Source organism: Nyctereutes procyonoides, unplaced genomic scaffold (assembly GCF_905146905.1).
Source record: "Nyctereutes procyonoides isolate TBG_1078 unplaced genomic scaffold, NYPRO_anot_genome, whole genome shotgun sequence".
In the NCBI taxonomy this organism is placed as follows: domain Eukaryota; kingdom Metazoa; phylum Chordata; class Mammalia; order Carnivora; family Canidae; genus Nyctereutes; species Nyctereutes procyonoides.
This window is the reverse complement of record NW_026575052.1, coordinates 25,379,636-25,401,653: the sequence shown is the minus strand read 5'-3', so window position 1 is coordinate 25,401,653 and position 22,018 is coordinate 25,379,636. Positions and strand designations below refer to the sequence as shown.

At 41.9% G+C, this 22,018-nt stretch overlaps 1 protein-coding gene across 1 annotated transcript; it reads right to left on the bottom strand.

Annotated features, from left to right (window-relative positions):
* Positions 1–236: 236 nt before the first annotated feature.
* Positions 237–644, bottom strand: LOC129514020 (60S ribosomal protein L32-like). Its single transcript, XM_055332547.1, has one exon. The coding sequence runs from the start codon at positions 642–644 to the stop codon at positions 237–239; it is 408 nt and encodes a 135-aa protein (XP_055188522.1).
* Between the last annotated feature and the right edge of the window lie 21,374 nt (positions 645–22,018).

Genomic DNA, 22,018 nt, shown 5'->3' with positions numbered 1-22,018 from the left:
CCTTATTTTTCTGTCGGGTTATGCTGTATACATTTTGAAGCTTGTTAGTGGATGCCTACAAATTCTTGATTGTAAATTCTTAGTGGATTTTTTTTAGTCATAGTGTCCATCCTTATCCTTACTCATATTTTTCTACTTAAATTCCATTTTGTCTGATTTTAGTATTATGAAATATATGTATATATATGGTAGTTTTATGGTTTTATTAACACAAATATGACATGCACATAAGCTGTCTATTCATTTTCTTCACTACGCAGCCTGGCATTGGGAATGGTGACTCTGATGGCCAGCTGGGCTGCTCTTTCCACAATGGCTTTGCGGTTCTTGGAGGATACATTGTGAGAAATCTCTGCACAATAAGATTTGTTGCACATCAGCAGCACTTCAAGCTCCTTGACGTTGTGGACTAGGAACTTCCAGAAGCCACTGGGCAGCATGTGCTTTGTTTTCTTGTTGCTTCCGTAACCAATGTTGGGCATCAAGATCTGGCCCTTGAATCTTCTGCGTACCCTATTGTCAATGCCTCTGGGTTTCCACCAGTTGCACTTAATTTTGACATATCCGTCTGACTGGTGCCAGATGAACTTCTTGGTCCTCTTTTTAACGATCTTGGGCTTCACCAGAGGTCTGAGGGCAGCCATGATGCACAACAATCGATAGCTGCCACCTCCGCAGGCGGCGCTGAGGAAGAGAGGGGGGAAATATATTTTTCTATCTTTTCATCTTCAACCCTCTTCTTGGTTTATTTCAGGAATGTTTCTTTGTAAACTATGTATAGTAGATTTAAGTTCAACCTGGTGACCTCCAACTTTTAAAAACTGAATGTATTTTACATATAATGGGTAAATTTAAGAGGTACAATGTGTTAATTTGATACATTTATATATTGTTATATGATTCTATTGTAGCAATATGTATGACCTCTGTCATGTTACATAATTATCTTTCCTTTTTAGTGGTTGGGATTAATTAAGTTTTAGTCTTTTAGAAAGTTTGATAATTGTACAATATTTCTGTCTCCATTCATTGTACTATGAATTAGATCTCTATAGCTTATTTATTATTCACTGCAAGTTTGTACCATTAAACAACATCAGTCTTATCTTCCAACCCTTCCACCTGCTAATAACCACCATTTTGCTTTATTTTTTTAAAAAAATATTTTATTTATCTATTGGGAGATAGAGCTAGAAAGAGAATGAGAGAGAGAATGAGCAAGGGGTAGAGGGAGAGGGAGAGGCATACTCCCCACTGAACAGGGAGCCCAAAATGGGGCTCAGTCCCAGGACCCTGGGATCATGACCTGAGCTGAAGACAGCTTCTTAACCAACTGAGCCACCTAGGCACCCCTTGCTCTATTTTTTATAAGTTCAACTTTTTTAGATTCCAAAAATAAGTGATTTCATACGATATTTGTCTTTCTCTGATTTAACTCATCTATATAATGTCTCAAGGTCTATCCATGTTGTTGCAAATAGACAAGATATCCTCCTCTCTCATGGGTGAATAATATTCCATTGTAATGTATATGTAGACATATATGTCACTAACATTTTTTAATGACTTCCAACTTTTAATAAGTGAGTTTAAGCCATTTATGTCTATGTAATTACCAGTATATTTGGTTTTATTTTTATAATCTTGTTATTTCCTACCTTACCTGCTTTTTTTTTCTCCTTTTACTGCCTTTTGTTTGTTAGTATTTTCTTTGTTTCTCCTTTTTCCTTCCTCTGCCAATATAAATTCTCTTGTTTCTTGGCTACCTTTTCATGATACTGTTTTGTGAGTTCACATTTTTCATGAGAGCTTTTGTTTTCTTTTTTCTCTCTGTGCTTATCACCCTCTGATCATGTGTGTGTGTGTGTGTGTGTGTGTGTGTGTGTGTGTGTATTGCTTCCATTCAGTTCTCTTGATTTTCAGATTCAGGCTTTATGTTGGTGTGTGTGTGTGTGTGTGTGTGTGTGTGTGTGTGTGTGTGGTCTTTTTCTATATGAATATTAAAAACTTAAATGACTGAACCAGTAAATAACTTAGAGAAGTCCATGTTGCCAGGGTTTCTGTGCCTGTCCAGACTCATTTCAGACAACTAGCTTACAATGGGCCACAGTCCTAGGCAGGAAGAACAGCTTTCCCTAGCTCAGATACAGGATTGGGAGCCTGGCTGTGGCCTCCTACCTTGCATGAAGAGTTCCTTATCCATCTTAGTCTTCAGGATTTGAACTTGCTGCTTGTTTCAGGTCTGGGAGTAGAGCAGGTCTGCATAACTTTATTATCTCTCTCTCTCTCTCTGCATATCTTTAAAATAGGTCCAGCTTAGTGATCTATATTCAAAGGGGTCTTGTTTAAGACTGATGACTAGAACGAGTAAAATGGCTTCTCCCAGACTGACCTTTTGTCAGAATTGTGAAAGAAGCAGAGTTAGTTTTTATAGCTTCCTCTTTCTTCCATCTTTCCTCTTTCATTTCCCCTCTCCTTTCACTACTTCTTTATTGACCCAGACTCTTCTTGTCCAGAAATGAAAAACTCAACCCCCTCATCTGAGAGCCTTGAGCTTCACCACCCCTTATGCTCCTCCAAGGTATTTGTGTTGTAAAGAAGAAATCACTAATAGTGACAATTCAGGCAACAGATGGAGATGGGAATTTGGATGATAGTCTTCATGTTTTTATATAAACCCAGGGGCATAGGGTCGTAACTGGCAGGGACCACACTTTTGCATTCTCTGAGTCCCTTTTGAACTAAGCTGGACCAAGGACTCTGACAGCTGTGGATGCTGTCTCTGATAACCCTACATCATTGTGAATATCTTATTGGGAAGGTTCAAATAGACAATGATTTCACAGGATGTTGGTCAGAAGAAACCATAGTGATCTCTTCTTTCATTTGCTTCATGTTTTCTATGGGCAGGTCCTTAAGAGGTCCATCCTAATGGTCAGTGAAGAAGTTATACCATCTCTTTATGCCTGAGGGTGGAGGACAGCCCTCCTGGGGGCTTGGCCAAACCAGATAGAAAGCACCATGTAAGAAAATTTCTACCATCCATTTCATGACTCATAGATCATAGCCTCCCCAAATGTCCACTGTTAGAAAGTGGATATTCATGTTTCTCATTCCCTACCACTGGCTGTCCTGACTTGCCAGGTGGCATAGTTTCTGTTTCATTCTAAAGGGAGCAGAGGATGTGGAAAATCTTTGGTGGCTTTTGGCAGGCAAAGGATCAAAGCGGTGTTTAGCAGCCAAAGGCACAATCAAAAAGGCCAAGATCAAAGGGGAAGGGCCTCATTTGAGAGTGAACTCTTCTGTTCCTCATTACAGTCCTTGCCAAGGCTTCTATCATTCCCTGTTGAAAGGAACAAGGATGAGGAGTTTAGGCTGCGGCCGGCTGCTGAAGCCACGTGCTGACAGAAAATCCTGGAACAGCTGCTATTTAACTGTAAACCTTAAAATTAAAATAAAATCCACTGATTTATAAGAGGGAAAAAGGGTCAGCACTAGCAGGGTCAGAAAAACCATTTTCAAGAGCACTTGGGTTGGCTTACATCCTAGGTGTAAAATGGAACGTGGAAGTGTTTGCCATGGAAACCTTCAGAGGGAAGATGAGGGAACCCAAGTCTTAGTAGGTGGTTTCAGCCCTTGTTTCAGATGCCCAGTGCACCAGGGGGAAATAATTGAAGCCTTGATAAATAGGAAATCTGGAGAGGCTATACGTGAGGCTCAATGCATTTCGTAAGGGGAAGTCTTCCTCCTTCGTCACTGAGGATAGGGAATCTGTGTCCCAAACTCTATGGTGGGTAGTTTAGGGTATATTTTGACTTTATATTGTAGCTGTTTGTTTGTTTTTTTTTTTATAGCAAACCAAAAATGTTGAACAGGATGCCTACCAGTATTTACTTGCTGACTTTATTTCTCTTCTCTCTGAGAAAGAACCCTAGCTTGGGTAGGGGTGATGCAAACTGCTCTTCCCCTAACTCAGGCAAACCCCTCACCTCTCTGTGCCTCAGTTTCCCCATCATACCATGAGGACATGAGATGAGATGAGTGCTCCCTAGATGCACTTTTCAGAAAAGTCAACAAAACTTGGGCGAGGCATTGGGTGGATGAGGGCTTAAGTGTCCTAGTATCACAACAAGCATGTGCAGGTTAAATTCAAGTTGGCATGGAAGCTGCCATACAGCTCCCCTGGCTTTTGGCTGTTTGACTCTTACTCCTCACCCCAAATCTGCTTCCCTCGGAGCATCTCCAAGATTCTTTCCAGCTCTGACAAGCAGAGCTCTGCTGGAGGCTGTGTGTTCTCGGCCTCTAGAAGTGGCTGTGGCATCACAATCGCATTTTTCCTGGAGGACACATTCTCTTGCACTCCTATAGGCCTCTGCAAAGGCTTTATTATGGGATGGCACTGGGCTCATTCTTTCCAAGTGAAAGACTCCCTGTCCATCTGAAGCAAAGCTTATTATTCCTTGAGAGGAAAAGCCTTGTCATTCTCAATGTGCTTCTCGTCCGCCTTTTCTCTCTTCATCAACGTGAGCGGGTATTAATCTCACTTAATTCCCTGCAGCTGGCCTCACTTTGCTTGGCTGTTTGGGGATAAGGTTCTTTTTGTTCCCCTTTTCTTTCTTCTTAGGCAAACAGATTTTCTTTTGAGTTCTGGATGAATGTCTTTCCAAGTTTTTGGTGGGAAGCAGCCCTCTCAGAAACAATTTCTCCTGGGGCAGAGCATTAGAGCAGCACGTAGGGAAGAAGCCATTTTCTGCGGTTGTCCTGCAGTGGGGGTCAGGTTCCTGTGCTGACAGGTAGGGTTAACAGAGGCTAAGGGAGCCCATGGTCAGGTCTGGATCCATGCTCATTACTAGGTGTGACCTTGAGAAATCCCCTTATCCCCTCTGAGCCACATTCAGACTATCTTCAACAACAGGAGATTTGGATTTGATATGGTTTACAATGTTTAAGACTACTTTAGAAACCTCTTTTGAATTGAAAGCTATAGAAACTCAATATGAATCATATAAAACCACTGCTTTTGTAGGTCAAAAATGTCAAGTGTATCATATGGCTTATCCCAGGGTTTACTTTTTTTTTTTTTAAGAGGAGGAAGAGGTGTAGAGTGAGAGAGAGAATCTTAAGCAGGCTCCACGCCTAGCATGGAGCTTGATGCAGTGCTTGACTTCACAACCCTGCGATGACCTGAACCAAAATCAAGAGTTGAATGCTTAACTGACTAAGCCACCCAGGCACTCCTATCCCAGCATTTCTTAACCTTGGCACTCTTGACCTTGGGGGTAGATAATTATGGGAGGTTGTCTTGAATAGAGTGGTCAGTAGCATTCTTGGCCCTTGCTCACTAGATGCCAGTAGCACTCCTCAGATTTTGACAATCAAAAATGTCTTTAGACATTTCCAAATGTTTCCTGGAAGGGGGAAAAATTGCTCCTGATTGAGACCCAATGTTTTAATCTAACAAAATAATTAAGAGGTGAGAGTCTCCTTTGAAGGCAAGTGAGAAGGAGTGTTACCCAGATACATTCTCTGTAGCTCCAGAGGCTCTTCTGACACACCACTGTTTTAGGAGACAAAGTTTAAAAACAGAGTCCAGAGTATCTCTCAGCTCAAAACTCCCAGATGAATCCAGGATCCTCTTTCTAGGTCAGATTTTTCATTGGAAAGGCAGAGGATTGGGCTCTGAAGGAATAGCCAGCAGCATCCTTGGTGCACTCAGCTTCCATTTTGGAAGGATGTATAACAGTACAAGTTGCTTTTCCTAAGAATCTTCATTTGAACACCTTCTCCAGGAAGCCTTCCATCATAACAACAATGAGAGAACATGCTCTTGACTCTTGTTATGTGTTCTGGAAGGGACCTATCTCTCCTGTTCCACCAAACGGAGCTGCCCTTCCCTTCTGCAGACTCAGGGATGGAGACTCTTTGAGATGTTGGCATTAGGACCTAGGGCAGGTACTTGAGCATGAGGAAGTCCAGAAAGGCAGGCCAGGCACTTGATGTGCTTGCTCAGGCTTGGGGCTTGGCAGGAAACGAATCTATGGTGTATTTGGATCCATGCTGAGTCATATGCCGTGCCTCTAAAGCCCTTACAACAGGACCTTCATCTCAGCCTCTACTTCGTTCTATCACACCAGCTGGGGGACCTTGGATGAACCTCTGCTTCCTCATCTGCAAAATGCAGCCATCAAGACTTCTTTTACATGATGATTGAGAAGAATAAATTTAGATTACCTATTTAAATACCTACACAGTGCCAGGCACACATCGGTCTCGGGAAACAATCGTGAGTTTGTGATTCCTGTGAAGATTTTGATGCTGGCATCAGTCTCCCTGGTCAGGCTGTCATCCCAAGAAGCCCCCAGCCTCTCTCATGGTGACAGAGAACTGGCCAGACTGGGGCAGATATTCCTGGGTTCTAAGTGCATCCCCAGGGATATACCTTTTATGAGGACAAACCCTTTCTTCCATAACTGGAAATGAATCTTCAAAGCACTTCTGCTCATTAGACTTCAATTGCCTGGTTTAGTGACACAACCTTGCAGGGTCATACATCCATCCCTTCTGCAGGTATTTACTGAGGGTTTATAAGGTGGCATGATACTTTTATTTGGAGCCTCCCTTCTTTACTCTTAAGGGTTATTTGCTTTTATTTTACTTTAATTATGTCTTTCCCCAAATAAAAATCACCATTTTTTTCTGATTATAAAAATAGTACATGCTCATAATAAATATAGTTTCAAACAATACAGAAAAGTATGAGAACAGTAAAAATGACTCAAACTTTTGTCTCAGAGATCTTCCCACTCTTGACATCTTGTGGCCTGCCTTTCAGAGTTTCTGGATGCACCTACACATGATTTCACATGCATGCACTCAAGGAATATTCACTGCTTTTACCTTTTTATTTAAGTATAATGTGTAACATGCATATAGAAAAGTGCACAAATCCTTAGTGTACGAATCAAATCTTTATGAATCTCTGCTCGTGCAGACACACCACACAGATCAAAATACAGAGCATTTCCCAGAACACCACTTGTAGAGATAACCCATCACACCAGTATTCTGACTTTGTCATCATACATTATACTGACTATTTTTGAACTTTATTATGGGACTTATGCAGTTAATATATCCTTTTGTGCCTGGCTTTTTAAAAAATATTTTATTTATTTATTTAGAGAGAGCATGTGTGCACAAGTGGGAGAGGAACAAAGGGAGAGGGAGAGAGAGAATCTCAAGCAGACTCTGCTCTGAGCACAGAGCCCTACATGAGGCTCGATTCCACAACCCTGAGATCATGACCTGAGCCAAAATCAAGAGTCTGATATTTAACCAACTGAGCTACCCAGACACCCCTGTGTCTGGATTTTTTAGTTTGACATTGGGAGAGTCATTCATTTCAGGGCCTATAGTAGTGCTTCATTCTTTTTCATTGCTGTATAACATTTATTTATCCTACTAATACATTTATTTTATGAATGCTGAGCATTTGAGTTGGTCCCAGTTTTTTATTTTTTTTATTTTTTTTATTTTTTTTTAATTTATGATAGTCACAGAGAGAGAGAGAGAGAGAGAGGCAGAGACACAGGCAGAGGGAGAAGCAGGCTCCATGCACCGGGAGCCCGACGTGGGATTCGATCCTGGGTCTCCAGGATCGTGCCCTGGGCCAAAGGCAGGCGCCAAACCACTGCGCCACCCGGGGATCCCTGGTCCCAGTTTTTGACTATTAAGAACGAATGCTCCTATGCATGGTAAATTAGTTTTCTAAGCCCTGATGGTAAAGACAACTTGGCATCTATCTGTAAGTACCTCTTAAGCAAAAAGGAAACATGGAAATATCTGCCCCATGTAGGATTTTGGTTTCCCTATTATACATTTAGAGGCTTGGAAGAGATGGTCTGTCAAGCTTCTTCCAACAGGAACGTGAGGGGGTTTGGGGAATGCATCTTCACATCCAGACACATCCTTGGTCCTTCTCTACTCGAAGGTAGATGTACTAGTTAGGATTCTCCATAAGAACAGAACCAATAGTATATATATATATATATATATATATATATATATATATATATATATATATATATGAGGAGGATGATTATAGGTTATGGAGGCCTAGAAGGCCATGATCTGCTGTCTGCAAGCTGGAGAACTAGGAAAGTCTGTGGTGTAATTCAATATAGGTCCACAGGCCTCAGAACTAGGGCAGCCGGTGGTTTCAGTCCCAGTCTGAGTCCAAAGGCTGGGAGGGCAGGAGAAGATACATGCCTCAGCTCCAGCAAAAAGCAAATTTGCCCTGCCTCCACTTTTTTGTTCTATTCAGGCCCTCAACAGATTGGATGATGCCCACCCACGCTGGTGAGGGCAATCTTTTTACACAGTCTACTAATTAAAATGCTAATCTCTTTCAGAAACACCCTCACAGACACACTCAGAAATAATGTCTTACTAGCTATCTGGGCATCCTCTCATCCCTTCAAATTGACACATAAAATTAACCATCACAGCAGGCTCACTCAAGGACCCATCCCTTCCATTTGGGTATTGACCCACATCTCCTAAGTAAAACAAAGCAAACCTTCATCTTGGCCCCCTTCTAACCTGGGTCACTTAGAGGGTCCCAGGATCATTTCTTCCCCTTCCAGAAAACCCCCTCCCTCCTCTCCCAGCCCTGGAGGTGTTTTAGCCTTTTGGTCAGACCAATGAATAGATCATGACCTCTAACCCCTCCTCCCCACTGCTTCTTGGCTCTTCCCTCCCATACCTCCAGACAAAGTAGTTTATTTCCCATTGAGGACAGCAGGGAATGGCCCCCAGCGGTTAGATACTCTTGGCATGGGCCTAGACTGGTGGAACACTTAGCAGTCCAGAGAAGAGCAGAATGAGGGCTCTTGGCACACACATGAGCAGGTGAGGCCCGGAGAGGTGGAGGCTAGTGTAGGCATGTGGGAATGATCCCAAGGCCCCCAACTAACAATATCTCCCTTTGTAAATTCATTCCCCGGGATGATCACTGGTCCCCAAGCAGGCAGATCAGGAGTTAAAAAAACAGACATCTCTAATAGTTTCACTTTCAAATGCTGACTCTGCCATTCAGGCATCCAGGACCTTGGATAAGATAATAACTTTTTGAAACTGCAGTTTTGTTGCATTTAAAATGAGGATAAACCCTATCTCCCAGAGTTGTCATGAGGATGAAATGAGACAGTGCATGTCACCCTTTTGATAAACAGTGTTTGCACATTGTCAGGTCAGCACCCTGTGGCAGGAAAGTGAGAATCCTCTACTTTCCATGCAGAAAAGAGTGGTCAGGAGTCAGGATCCATGGTCCTGGTGTGAGCCCGGCCCCCTCTAACTCTTGGCATCCCTATCGCTTTGACGAGCAGGCTGGCTTTGGTCATCTCTGGACCCCTCCTACTTGTAATTCTCTTGGCATCTGTGCAGCCATGATTGCTGCTTCCAAAGACAAATTTTCAGTGTAGAGGAGTAGGTAAAACAGACTTAGAAGTTGGGGAATGAATTAAATACTTAGTTCCCCTAATCTTTAATTCTCTCATCTATAAAATGGAATAGTAATAATACCCCTTCATACAGCCATAGGAAGAATAAACAAAGTAACATATGTAAAGCACTTAGCACAGTGGAAGTCATGATAATAATATAGAACAGTAAATATTACATAATAATTGTGTCATATCAATATTACCCATAATTAACTTAAGTATTTCCTCCAATTGCAAGGAGTTAAACTTTTAAAGCTTGACTCCCAAGACAATCACAGGGAGCAAAGGAGTGTGTGGTAATGTAACTTCCCCAAACTTAGAATAAAAGTATAATATTCTTGATTGTTAATAATGCTAAGTTAGGATGCAGACCTCTCACTCCATGTGGTGGGAAAGCTTAACTTAACTTTTTTCTGGGTTCCCTAATGCCCTCCCCAGTTCTGGAGATTGGGTCGTAATCCCTGGATGTCAGTGCCGTGGCATGGGCTAGGGGCAAGAGATTTGGAGGGCCACCAATTTCTCAATAATTAGTTCATATAGGGTCCCACATCTATCATCCAGTGGTGGTACAGGCTCAGAAGATCCATGCCCTTTGTGGGTTACAATTGGGGAGGAGGACTTGGCCATCTGTATGATGGTTTATAGGGTCTTGTGCTTAGGTACATGTTACCATTCTGACTTGGGATGCAGGACTCACCCCCTCTCCAGCCAGGAGCATGATGCAGATCCCCTCTGTTCTGGACTCATGGGTTGCTCCTCTCCGCTCTCCTCCACTCTTCTCTGTCTCCCCTGGAATATGGCCTTCGAGAAACAATAGTGTGGAACTGAAATTTTTGCCAGGCGTCTATTCTTTTTCTGCCTTGCTACATGCTTTCTATCTTATCAGCGGCAGCTAAGAGCACACTAAAGATACAACGTTCTGTCTTAAAAATTTTAGGTTTTTTTTTTTAGGCAGCATCTAACATCTACATACCAACTTATGTCTCAGTTATATATTGCTGTGCAACAAACCATCCCAGTACATAGTGGCTTAAAAAATAACCATCTATTCAGCTCAAGTTTCTGTGGGTCAGCAATTTGGGCTGGGCTTACTCAGGCAGTTCTGTTGGCTTTAGCTAGAATCACTTATACATCTGTGGTCTGCTGCCATTCAGCTAGGAAACCCTGCCTGTATGGGTTGGATGGCTGTCAGCTGGAGCAGTGGGGGCACTGGGTCTGACTCCCTGATTCCCATCATACAGCAGGCTAGCCAGACTGGTTCACACATGGTAATCGCAGGCTTCGAAGGGCACCAAGAGAAGCCAAGCCCGTTGTACAAGTACTTTACAATTCTTTGCATGCATTTGCTGTTGTTTCATTGCCCAAAGCAAGTCACATGACCAAGGTCAGCGTCAGTGTAGAAGAGTCAAAACCAAGGATATAGATGTAGTTAGGTTTGGACAAATTTGAGCCTTTCCTGCAACAATTTTCCAGAACTCATTCTGGCTCCTTTCCCCCTCCTGATAGGGGTTGAAATACTCTTTTTCTCCTTGATATAGCCCTGGATTAGATATTACAGTTTTAAGTTCGAGGAGGGAGGATAGTGTATGAACTGGCCCGAGGGATGTGGGAAGGACTGGGCTAGGAGCAGAGAGCTCCCTGATGAAGAGACCTGAAGCCATTGATCAACAGCCAGGAGTGCAAGGGTGAAAAATAAAATAGGTGGCTATCTGCCGGGTTGCTTCAAATTAATCATCTTTTAGCCCTTTTGGTGGGTGTATCATGGTACTCACTGTGTTGTTACCCACATAACCCTGATGGCTAATGATATGGAACACCCTTTCATGTGTTTCTTTACTACTTGGTTCTTTTATAAAATGCCTGCTCAAGTCTTTTGCTCATTTTTAAAAAATTGAAGCATGATTAACATAGATTATACTAGTTTCAGGTGCACAACATAATGATTCAGTTTGTACACACTGTGAAGTGATCACCATGGTAAGTTGAGACACCATCCATCACCACCCATAGTTACAAAATTTTTTTCTTGTGATGAGAATTTTTAAGATTTACCCTATTGGTATCTTTCAGGTATGCAATATGTATGGTTAACTACGGCACCGTGCTGTACATTACATCCCTAGGACTTATTTATTTTACAACTGGAAATTTGTGCCTTTAGACCTTCTTCATCCATTTTGTCCACCCCCCCAACTCTTTTTTGCCAATTCTTATTTAAGTCATTTTTCTTTTTATTGTTGAGGTATGGGAATTCTTACTTATTCCAGATATGATTCCTTTGTCAGATGTATGTATTGTGAATGTTTTCATTCAGTCTGTGTCTCGTCTTTTTGTGTTCTTAATGGTGACTCTCAACAAGTAGACATTTTAAATTTTAATGAAGTCCAATTTATTTTTTTTCTTTTCTGATTAGTGCCTTTTGTATCCTCTCAGAAATCTTTGCCTATTCTAATATTATAAAAATGTTCTATGTTTTCACATCTAGGTTTTGATGTGTCCTAAATTAATTTCTGTGTATGATGAGGTAGGGGTCAAGTTACTTTTATAGTAAGTCTTGATGTCTGGTAGTCCTCCAGAATTTTTTCAAGGTTTTACATTTTAGAATCAGCTTTTTCAATTTATTAAAAAAAAAAAAAGGCCTACTGGAGTTTTTGTTTGGGTTGAATTCACTCTATAGATCAATTCGGGTTGAAATGATGTCTTGATAATACTGAGTCCTTGGATCCATGAGCATGGTTTATCTCCTCATTTATTTATGTATTCCTCTTAGCAGTGTTTTGTAGTTTTAAGTCAGAGGTCTTTTAGATCTCCTGTTAAGTATATAACTTAGTATGTAATATTTTTATGCTATTATAATTTTATTTTCTAATTTTCTGATAGTAGAAAAGATTGATTTTTCATATTGAAAAGAAATATGTTCTCACAGACTTGATAGACTGATTGTTCTGTAGCTATGGTAACAAGTAGCCACTAGAACTAACTTTAAACTTATTCAATTGATCAATGACAACTTGCTTCAGTGAACATGCTTTTCCAAACTACAAATCATCATTATCTGCTCGCTTTTGAAAATCAGCCACCAGGGACAAATTGAGTTCAATAAACACACTTCTGAGGGGCGACTGGTCAACAGCAGTCTCACCTGAGTGAGCATGCTTCCACAGATGATGTCAATCCACTTATGATATCTAAAAGTCCACCAGTCTCTGAACTCCACTGTCTAATTTACCTTATTATGTGAAAGAGTGCTGCTTGATTTCCAAGTGTTTGGAATTTTTCTAATTATCAACTTCTGCATTGTGCATTATCAGGGAATATACTTATTTTAATTATTTTAATACTTTAAAATTTATTAAAACTTGCTTTAGGGCCCAGAATATGGTCTCTGTTAGTAAATATTCTATGTGCCTCTGAAAAGAATGTGTAATTTTCAGTTGTTAGTCTAGCATATATCAATTAGATCAAATTGATTATTAATATTGTTTAAGTTTCTATCTTTATTGATTTTTTTCGGCTTATTCAATTAGCTAAATGGAGATACCTGTATTAAAACTTCTTTTTTTATATTATTTTTTAATTGAAGTTTGATTTGCCAACATATAGTATAACACCCAGTGCTCATTCCATCAAGTGCCCTCCTCAGTGCCCGTCATCCAGTTACCACATCCCCCCACCCACCTCCCCTTCTGCAACCCTTTGTTAGTGAAAGGGATCATAAGGAAAAGGAGGGGGACTGAGTGGGAAAAATTAGAGAGGGAGACAAACCATGAGAGACTTCTAACTCTGGGAAACGAACAAAGATGAATTAAAACATCTAACCATGATTGTAACGTTTTCCATTTCTTCTTATAGTTCGATTTTTTTTTTATGTGTCTTGAGGATCGTTGTTAGACATATCACAATTAGGACTGTTTTATCTTTCTGATCACTGTATTTTCTTTTTGTTACTAAAAAATGCTCCTGTTTGTCTCTGATAATATTTCTTATCTTGAAATCTACTATACTGAACTCATTGACAATCTCTGTCTTAACTTGTAGCATTTAATCTATTTTTATTAAATGTGTTTACTAAAACAGGTAGGCTGAAGTTTATCATCTGGCTATTAGTTTTGTATTTCTTTCCAACAGTTCTTTTGTAGTTTGTTTTATTTTGTTTTTAGAGAAGGCGAGGGGGGAGAGCCAGAGGTAGAAGGAGAGAATCTGAAGTGGGCTCCATGCCCAGCGCAGGGTCCAACATGGGGCATGACACAGGGCTCAATCTCACAACCCTGAGATCATGACCCAGGCCAAAATCAAAAGTTGGACACTCAGCCAACTGAGGCACTTAGGTGCTCCTCTTTTGTACTCTTTGTGGTCCCTTCTTTCTTATTTTCTTTTAGATTAATTGAATATTTCCCATGATTCTCTTTTTTGGTCTCTGCTATTGCATTTTTTGGCTTCATAGTATAGGGAACTAAATATGATAGAATCCCCTTTACCTGCTCCTCCCATGTCATAGATTTTACTTCCGTGTATCTTAGAGCCCTATGGTACATTTGAATTATATTTGATTTATCATGTCATTTTAGCCTGAATAACATACCATAAGGTTGAAAGTAATGTTTCCACTTTAATTACTGACCTTAGTATTTTGAACCTTTTCTCTTTTCGTTTTGTTCAATCTGGAAAAAAGTTTAGTTTTGTTTTCATTTTTGTTAATCTTTTCAAGAACCAGCTTTTGTTTTCATTGATTCTCTTGTTTTTCTATTCTCTGCTTTATCTACATTCTGACATTTCTTGCTTCCTTGCTTCCACTTACTTTAGAATGAGTCTGCTCTTCTTTATTGAGTCCCTTAAAGTGGAAGTTTAGATTATTTATTTGAGATCTTTCTTCTTTTTTAATGCAGGCATTTATAGCACTGTTCTCATAGCACCAAATCAGTTGTGCTATGTTGTATCTTGATTTCATTCATCTCAGAGTAATTTTTTTTAAGTCAAGAGTGTATACTTTCATAGAACATCTCAAAGTATTTTTTAATTCCTTCATGATTTCTTCTTTGACTTGTTGGTTGTCTAAGCGTCTTGTTTAAATTTCACATATTTGTGGGTTTTCTGAATTTTCTATTGCCGTTGATTTCTGCTTTCATTCCACTGGGATAGGAGGGATGCTTTATATGATTTCAAGCTTTTAAAAATCTATTGAGACTTGTTTTGTGGTCTCAATATGGTATGGTATGCCTTGGAGAATATCCCTTGTGCACTGGAGAAGAGCATATCTTTTGCTGTTATTGGACGCAGCATGCTGCACATGTCTGTTAGGTCTAGTTGGTGTTGGGTTACAAGCTGCCTCCTGTACTCAGAAGGCAAGGGAAGACCGAAGAAAGAGGCAGGCTACTCCAGATTGGTGGGTGGCAGGTTTAGTAAACAAGGGAACTTACTTACTTGTAAGGCTTGTGTTGGGCAGCCACAAAATGAGTAGGTCTCAGCAACCCTTCACCAGAATCTTGCAAATTTATATTTATATGTCATCCGGATGGTCTCCACAACACCTCATTCCCTCTGGGCTCCATCCTTTAAAATGGCTCCCACTGTGGTACTGGTGGGGAGAATGTACATTTCAAAGTCGGGGGAGAAAGCGAGGAGCCTCTTGTTTGTCCAGGTCCAGTTCCTGGGTCAACTGGTGGTCACATCTTCTCAATGACCTCCACTAATGTTCCACCCCTTGTGACGGGCTCTCACACTCTTACACACAAACCTCTTCCTCTGTGTGCCCTTCCTCAAGGGGTTTCACTAGCATGGAAGCTATTCGTTTGGTGGCTCTCTGGCTGCACTGGAGGCAGATACTACAGCAGCAATAGAAGTACATGCAAGAGAAAACACAGATCAAGATAATTTCCAACATAAATATCAATTTTTTCCTCTAACAGCCCATGATCCAGCCAAACCACTGATTTATTAAGTCCTCTAGACTGGAGGTTGATCGCTCAGGGCATTCACTTGTGTCCTCACATAATTTAATAAAGATGATACATTAGCAGACTCATCAGGTATGAACAGATAACATTTTATTTGGATAATAGCACAGGTGTCTCCTTGGGAGGCAGTAATAATATCCAAGGCCATCCTATCTTACAGGATAGCTTTTCTTTTTTTAAAGATTTATTTATTTATATATATTTTAGAAAGAATGTGTGCACATGAGTTGGGGAAGGGGCAGAGGGAGAGGGAGAGAGAAACTCAAGCAGATTCCCCACTGAGCACAGAGCCTGAGGCAGGGCTTGATCTCTCGACCCTAAGGTCACAACCTGAGCCGAAATCAAGAGTCAGGTGCTCAACTGACTGATCCATCCAGATACCTCAAGGCAATTTTTCTTATGAGAGACATTTCAGTGTTGGGTAAGGAAATGTTTGGCTGGCTATCATTTAGGGTTTGTTGGGTGAATTTAGTAGGGACATTTATGTATGTTATAATGTCTTTTAGACCAATGGAGAAAACAAAGATGGTGGCCAAATGATCATACCAGTGGAAAACAGAACTTGCTCACTTTACCTGGATGTGCGTACCATACATGTTGGCTAGTGGGGGCAGCACTGTCAGGCACAAGGAGACGGACTCGGGGTAGAATAGGCCAGATCAGGACTCCCTCCCCTCTCAATGGTGTGTGTTCTGCTACAGGCCTAGTGCTTTCAACAGGTCTGGTTTGTATCAGGAGAATAGGATCCCAGTGGAGATGGAGTAGTTGCCCCTCACCCAGGAGTGTGAAGTAACTTGCCCATCCCAGTGGGATGTCCCATTGCAAGTTCTAGTAGATGACACCTTTCTCAGGCATGAAGGGGCTTGATGTTCTCAGCAGCATAGCACATTGATTCTTGGTGAAAGCCAGGGCAATGGCTATTCCCTGTCACTGTTGGGCATCTGAGCATGAGTCCCCAGTCTGGTATATGGGGCAACAGGACCTACTGGTTGATTATTTAAATGTATTTAAGCCACATTAGTCCATCTGACAAATGTGGTTTACCTGTTAGTAATTTAATTTACTGCTTTAAATTTCCATTCTTTCATTCTATCAACCCTGCTACTTGCAGGCTATAGAAGGGATAAAACCTCCATTCAATGTCATATTCTTTTCCTGAGTGTTATATATCGTGACTTTTTAAATGTGACCCCTCAATCACTGCCTAGTTGATAAGGATATTTGTACATGATATTCAGCTGGCCCAAGTACCAGGTGACATGAAAGGCTGCCAGGTCTGAGTGGGGTCTGGAGAGGAAGTGGCACTGTGGAGCACTTATCCCTGCTGTCTGAGTGATAGGATCTGGCGGGCCCTATGATATTGGAGATGTCAGAGATGGGAAAAGATGCAGTGTGGAGTTTATGGCAGACTCCAGTGGGAGAATCATGATATAGGTCCCGGGAATTCTGGAGTAAGTCCTTGCTAACTGCAGCAGAAAATGGAGAATTACATGCCGTTTGAGAAGCATCTCCTAGAGTGTTACTGGGTCCTTGTTGAGAAGAAATGCTAAACAATGGGCACCAAATGAGCATGCATCTGGAATTTCCCATGATTAGACAGGTCCTAGCTACCAAGTCCTTTAGGGAAGGATTGAGGGAATGATTATTATATATATATTATATATATTATATATATTATATATATATATATACACACACACATATATGCAAATATACATATATTTGTAGTGGCATTGCGTAGTTCTTCTTTAAGAGGACCCAGTATCCTCTAATCAATGGGGTCAATAAGTTTGAGAAGTGGTTTAGATCTGGAAACATCTGGTAAGTCATTGTGATTTTTCATTGTTTTGGCTGACATGAAACTTCTGCTCACCAGCTCTTGACTTTTTCTGGTTTTACAAGTGAAGCAATATTCAAGTTGGCTGCCTACCTATCTTACTTCTAGGAATAGCATGGTCTGTTAGTCACTGTCCTAGATTTCAGTGGGACAAGGTGCCCTGATTGCCACTCTGTCTTTGCTGCCCAACGAGGGAGTTATTCCCACCTTATCTCTGGTTCTTAAGGAACACTACCTGGCTTCTGCTAGTCCAGATTCATTCACATTGACTGAATCTGAACAAAGCCCATTTTCTTTTTTTTTTAATAAATTAATTTTTATTGGTGTTCAATTTACCAACATACAGAATAACACCCAGTGCTCATCCCGACCAGTGTCCCCCTCAGTGCCCGTCACCCATTCACCCCCACCCCCCGCCCTCCTCCCCCTCCACCACCCCTAGTTCATTTCCCAGAGTTAGAAGTCTTTATGTTCTGTCTCCCTTTCTGATATTTCCCACACATTTCCTCTCCCTTCCCTTATATTCCCTCTCACTATTATTCATATTCCCCAAATGAATGAGAACATACACTGTTTGTCCTTCTCCGATTGACTTATTTCACTCAGCATTATACCCTCCAGTTCCATCCACGTTGAAGCAAATGGTGGGTATTTGTCGTTTCTAATGGCTGAGTAATATTCCATTGTATACATAGACCACATCTTCTTTATCCATTCATCTTTCGACGGGCACCGAGGCTCCTTCCACAGTTTGGCTATTGTGGACATGGCTGCTAGAAACATCGGGGTGCAGGTGTCCCGGCGTTTCATTGCATCTGAATCTTTGGGGTAAATCCCTAACAGTGCAATTGCTGGGTCGTAGGGCAGGTCTATTTTTAACTCTTTGAGGAACTTCCACACAGTTTTCCAGAGTGGCTGCACCAGCTCACGTTCCCACCAACAGTGTAAGAGGGTTCCCTTTTCTCCGCATCCTCTCCAACATTTGTGGTTTCCTGCCTTGTTAATTTTCCCCATTCTCACTGGTGTGAGGTGGTATCTCATTGTGGTTTTGATTTGTATTTCCCTGATGGCAAGTGATGCAGAGCATTTTCTCATGTGCATGTTGGCCATGTCTATGTCTTCCTCTGTGAGATTTCTCTTCATGTATTTTGCCCATTTCATGATTGGATTGTTTGTTTCTTTGGTGTTGAGTTTAATAAGTTCTTTATAGATTTTGGGAAAAAGCCCATTTTCATGGTAGCATTGCCTACTGTCAAACCCAACTTACCAAGAATTGTCACCATTGGGCTTCTCAAAGATGCAGGTATCCTCTACACTGGTTCATTCCTCACTACTCTAGTAAAGAGAGCCCATGGGTGCTCCTAGTAAACATCACTAGGTTGTGAGTTCCCTCATTCTAGGAAATAAAATCACTCTAATAGACCCACTTCCTGAACCTTCTGATCCCTTTATCAGTACTCGGCCATGGCAATTCTAATATCTCCATCTCATTTACTGTAAGTTGTCATTGTGTTCAAGCTTCAAGGAACCATCCCTGTAGCATATTAGGACAGCTCAAGGCATTCTTTCAGGACAATAAATCCTGAATCATGGGAATGTACTCTTGTGTTAATAAATTTTCTCCTACCCAATCTTATCTTCTGCCCCACCCCTCAGGTCCACTGCCCTCAGGATTCACTCCCACACATTTTTCTCAGTTGCTGCCAGGACACATTGGCCATGTTATTCAATTAATTCAGTGAGAAAGCCATTTCCTCCTGGAGAATAAACTATATTTCCTTGCTCCAGCTATGCTGAAACCTGGATCTCATGACTGACCAGGGGCATTGTATGAAATAGGGTGACCTCGACGAGGAAAACCATTTTCGTGAGAGATACACATCCCAAATCAAGTCTGCTCTCCTCTAGTAAGTAGAAGAAGGCAGCCCCTGCTAGTTTGGAGAGTTTAGGAGAATCTGAGTGTCCATGGTTCTCAAATGCATCCATCCAAATGTCTCATCCTATGTCTCTGGGTCCTAATCATCTTACCTAGGGGCTGGCTTTAGCATAAAGAACTCTTCCACGGCTACACATTCAACCTCCTCTGGAGCTCTCTGACTCTTATTGTTAAATCCTGGGTCTCATCTCACTGTGGTTCAAGGAGATAAAGTTATCTTTAAAAGCTGCCAGGAAGCCTTCTAATTTTCACTCTGTGTTGATAGCTGATTGTCATTTTTTTTTCAAGGTTTCCAAGGCAGTTAATGAAATCCAGCCAACACCATAGCCCTTATAGTTACCATCTATACCTTAGAGAGTCTGGGGTTAAGGCATATTTCATTGGTGCCCCTCCAGCTGGACCACATCCCAGCCCACCCCTGAGAATCTTTGCCATGTGATCCTGTCTGAATAGTGAGTGATCCAGTTATGGAATCCTGCTGGCAGTCTACTTTCTAGGTCTCCTTCTGGTGCTCACTCATTTAGATTGTTTCCCTGAGAGCAGGGCTTGGGGCAGGGAGGGGAGGGAGAAAAGACAAGATAGGTGGTATTACTGAGACTGCTGCTGTAAGCAACAATTTTTCTAGAACCTTCTGCCTCCTGAGCAGCATATAGAATGCCTCCAGAAGCTGGAGCGTGTATCTCCCAGGTCTTATGCTCCCTTTCTTGAGGATTACTCCTGTGTTACTCTAATTCAGTCTTGCTTAAACAAAGTCTCAGGGGATATTTGTGTTGGGGAGAAGGCCCTGGGGCAGACAACAGAAAGTCATGTGGCCTACCCATGCTTCAGGTGGTGTGCAGTCAGTGCAAGGTGAGGCTGAGCCTGCACAGAACTGTCCACTGCCGCTGTGATGTAAAGCAGAAATGGGCTCAGATTCTGTGACCAGGAGACAAGCAATGTCAACATGGTCATCACCATCATCATCATTTGTGACTAAACCAGCCATCGAACTGGGATGGAACATTGTAAATAGTATAATAGAAACATCAACAAAGTGCATAGGAGGAAAGGAGAAAATGATCCTAGCACCTGAGAATAAGTAAGGTCTGCATGAAGGAGATGGTATTTCTGTGCAATCTTGAAAGACCAGTAGAGTTTTGCCAGGTGAAGAAGTCAAGGCAAAACATTCCAGGAAAGGAAAATGTAATTAACAAAGACTGGATGTAGTTGGGGTGCAGTGATGGAGTGCAGTGATGGGAACACAGTGATGAGGGTGTAGTGATGTGGCTAGAGGGATGGGATATAATGACAGGAGTTCAGTAAGGGGCTTTAGGGTTGGGGTGCAGTGATGGGAGCTCAGTTATAGGTGTGCAGCAATGGGGCTAGAAGGATGGGGTTTCAGTGATGGGAGCACAGTGATGGGGGTGCAGTGATGTGGGTGCACCAATGGAGTTCAGTGAGGCATCCATCTGGCAAGGCAGAATGGAGCAGGATGGGAAAAGATCTAAACATCCTGTTGAAGTGTTTGAGTTGAACAGCAGAATGAGGTGGGTTTGAAGAAAGGTCATTGGAAGGAAGCTCTAGGGTGCCCAGCTCTGGACCCCTGCTGGGGTAGAGGGGCATTTCCCGGTTACCTGAGCCCATCCCCAGAGCATCCTCCCATTGTTCTCTCCACCTGCAGGCCAGTCTCCACCCTCAGGCCACTGGCAGCAGGGTAGATAAGCCTATGTTCTAAGCCAAAGCCAAGCCTCAGATTGAGGTCCTCTCTCATTCTGATTTCTCCCTCAGGGTTTCAGTAGAGCAGTCTCAGAGAACAGAGAGAGCTCATCACAGAGACCTCATCTGTATCTTGGGGGCCCTCCAGGCCACTGGTCTGCACTACTGATGGGAACAGCAAGGTCCAAGGAGGTGATGTCAGGTGGTTCCTCGGCTTCCTAGAAGATTAGATGATCTTTAATGGCCCAAAAACTGCAGAAGTCAGCCCATGCTCCCTGACCTTCCTGTTGCTCCTCATTCCCGCTCCTTCTCCCAAAATGGCAAAGACTGCAGCTTGGAGGCAGAAGTCTGGGCTCAAGTCCCAGATGTGCTGGCTCCTCAGGCCTGTGGTATCTGACGATTCATCCTACCTTGCAGAGTGTCCTCCTCTGCAAAATAAGAATAATGGCATTAAATAAGGTAATGGCTGCAAAACGTTTAGTCCAGGCTGTGATACCTACAAAGCAGTCAGTGAATGAAAGCTAGTATCATTATTATTTCCTGCCATGTCAGTTTCCCAGAGTTGGGAGTCTGTCCATTAGGGGACACCTGAGATAAGCAGAAGTGGCGCCTTGAAGAGCAAATACCAGATAAGCACTTAGAAGTCACACCCTCCACAGTTCTCTTTCAGGGCTCAGTTTGTAGAAAAGGTAGACCCAGTCTGGCCATAGTGTGTTTCTTATATGTATCTATAACACTTACTAATTTTTCTTTTTAACCAGGAGAGAACACTTTCCCCACCCTACTCCACTGCCATGGTTAATGGATGATATTTACATGGAGCTCCTCTGGTAAACTCAGCCCTATTCAATAATTTAAAGTCTCTTTAAGTAACATAAGCTTTTTCAAATAAATGCACAGCCTCTCAGATTTACTTCCCATCCTCTCCAAGATGATGTCTGGGTTCATGAATTGGAGGAAGCTTATATGACCATATCAGTAGAAGGGTAGTGGGAACCTAGACTCACTTGCAAAGTTCCTAGCATTGTTGGGCTATCTGCAGCAACTTCCCTGTGCACTGGGTTCCTGGGAGGATGATGAATTCTAACATGAT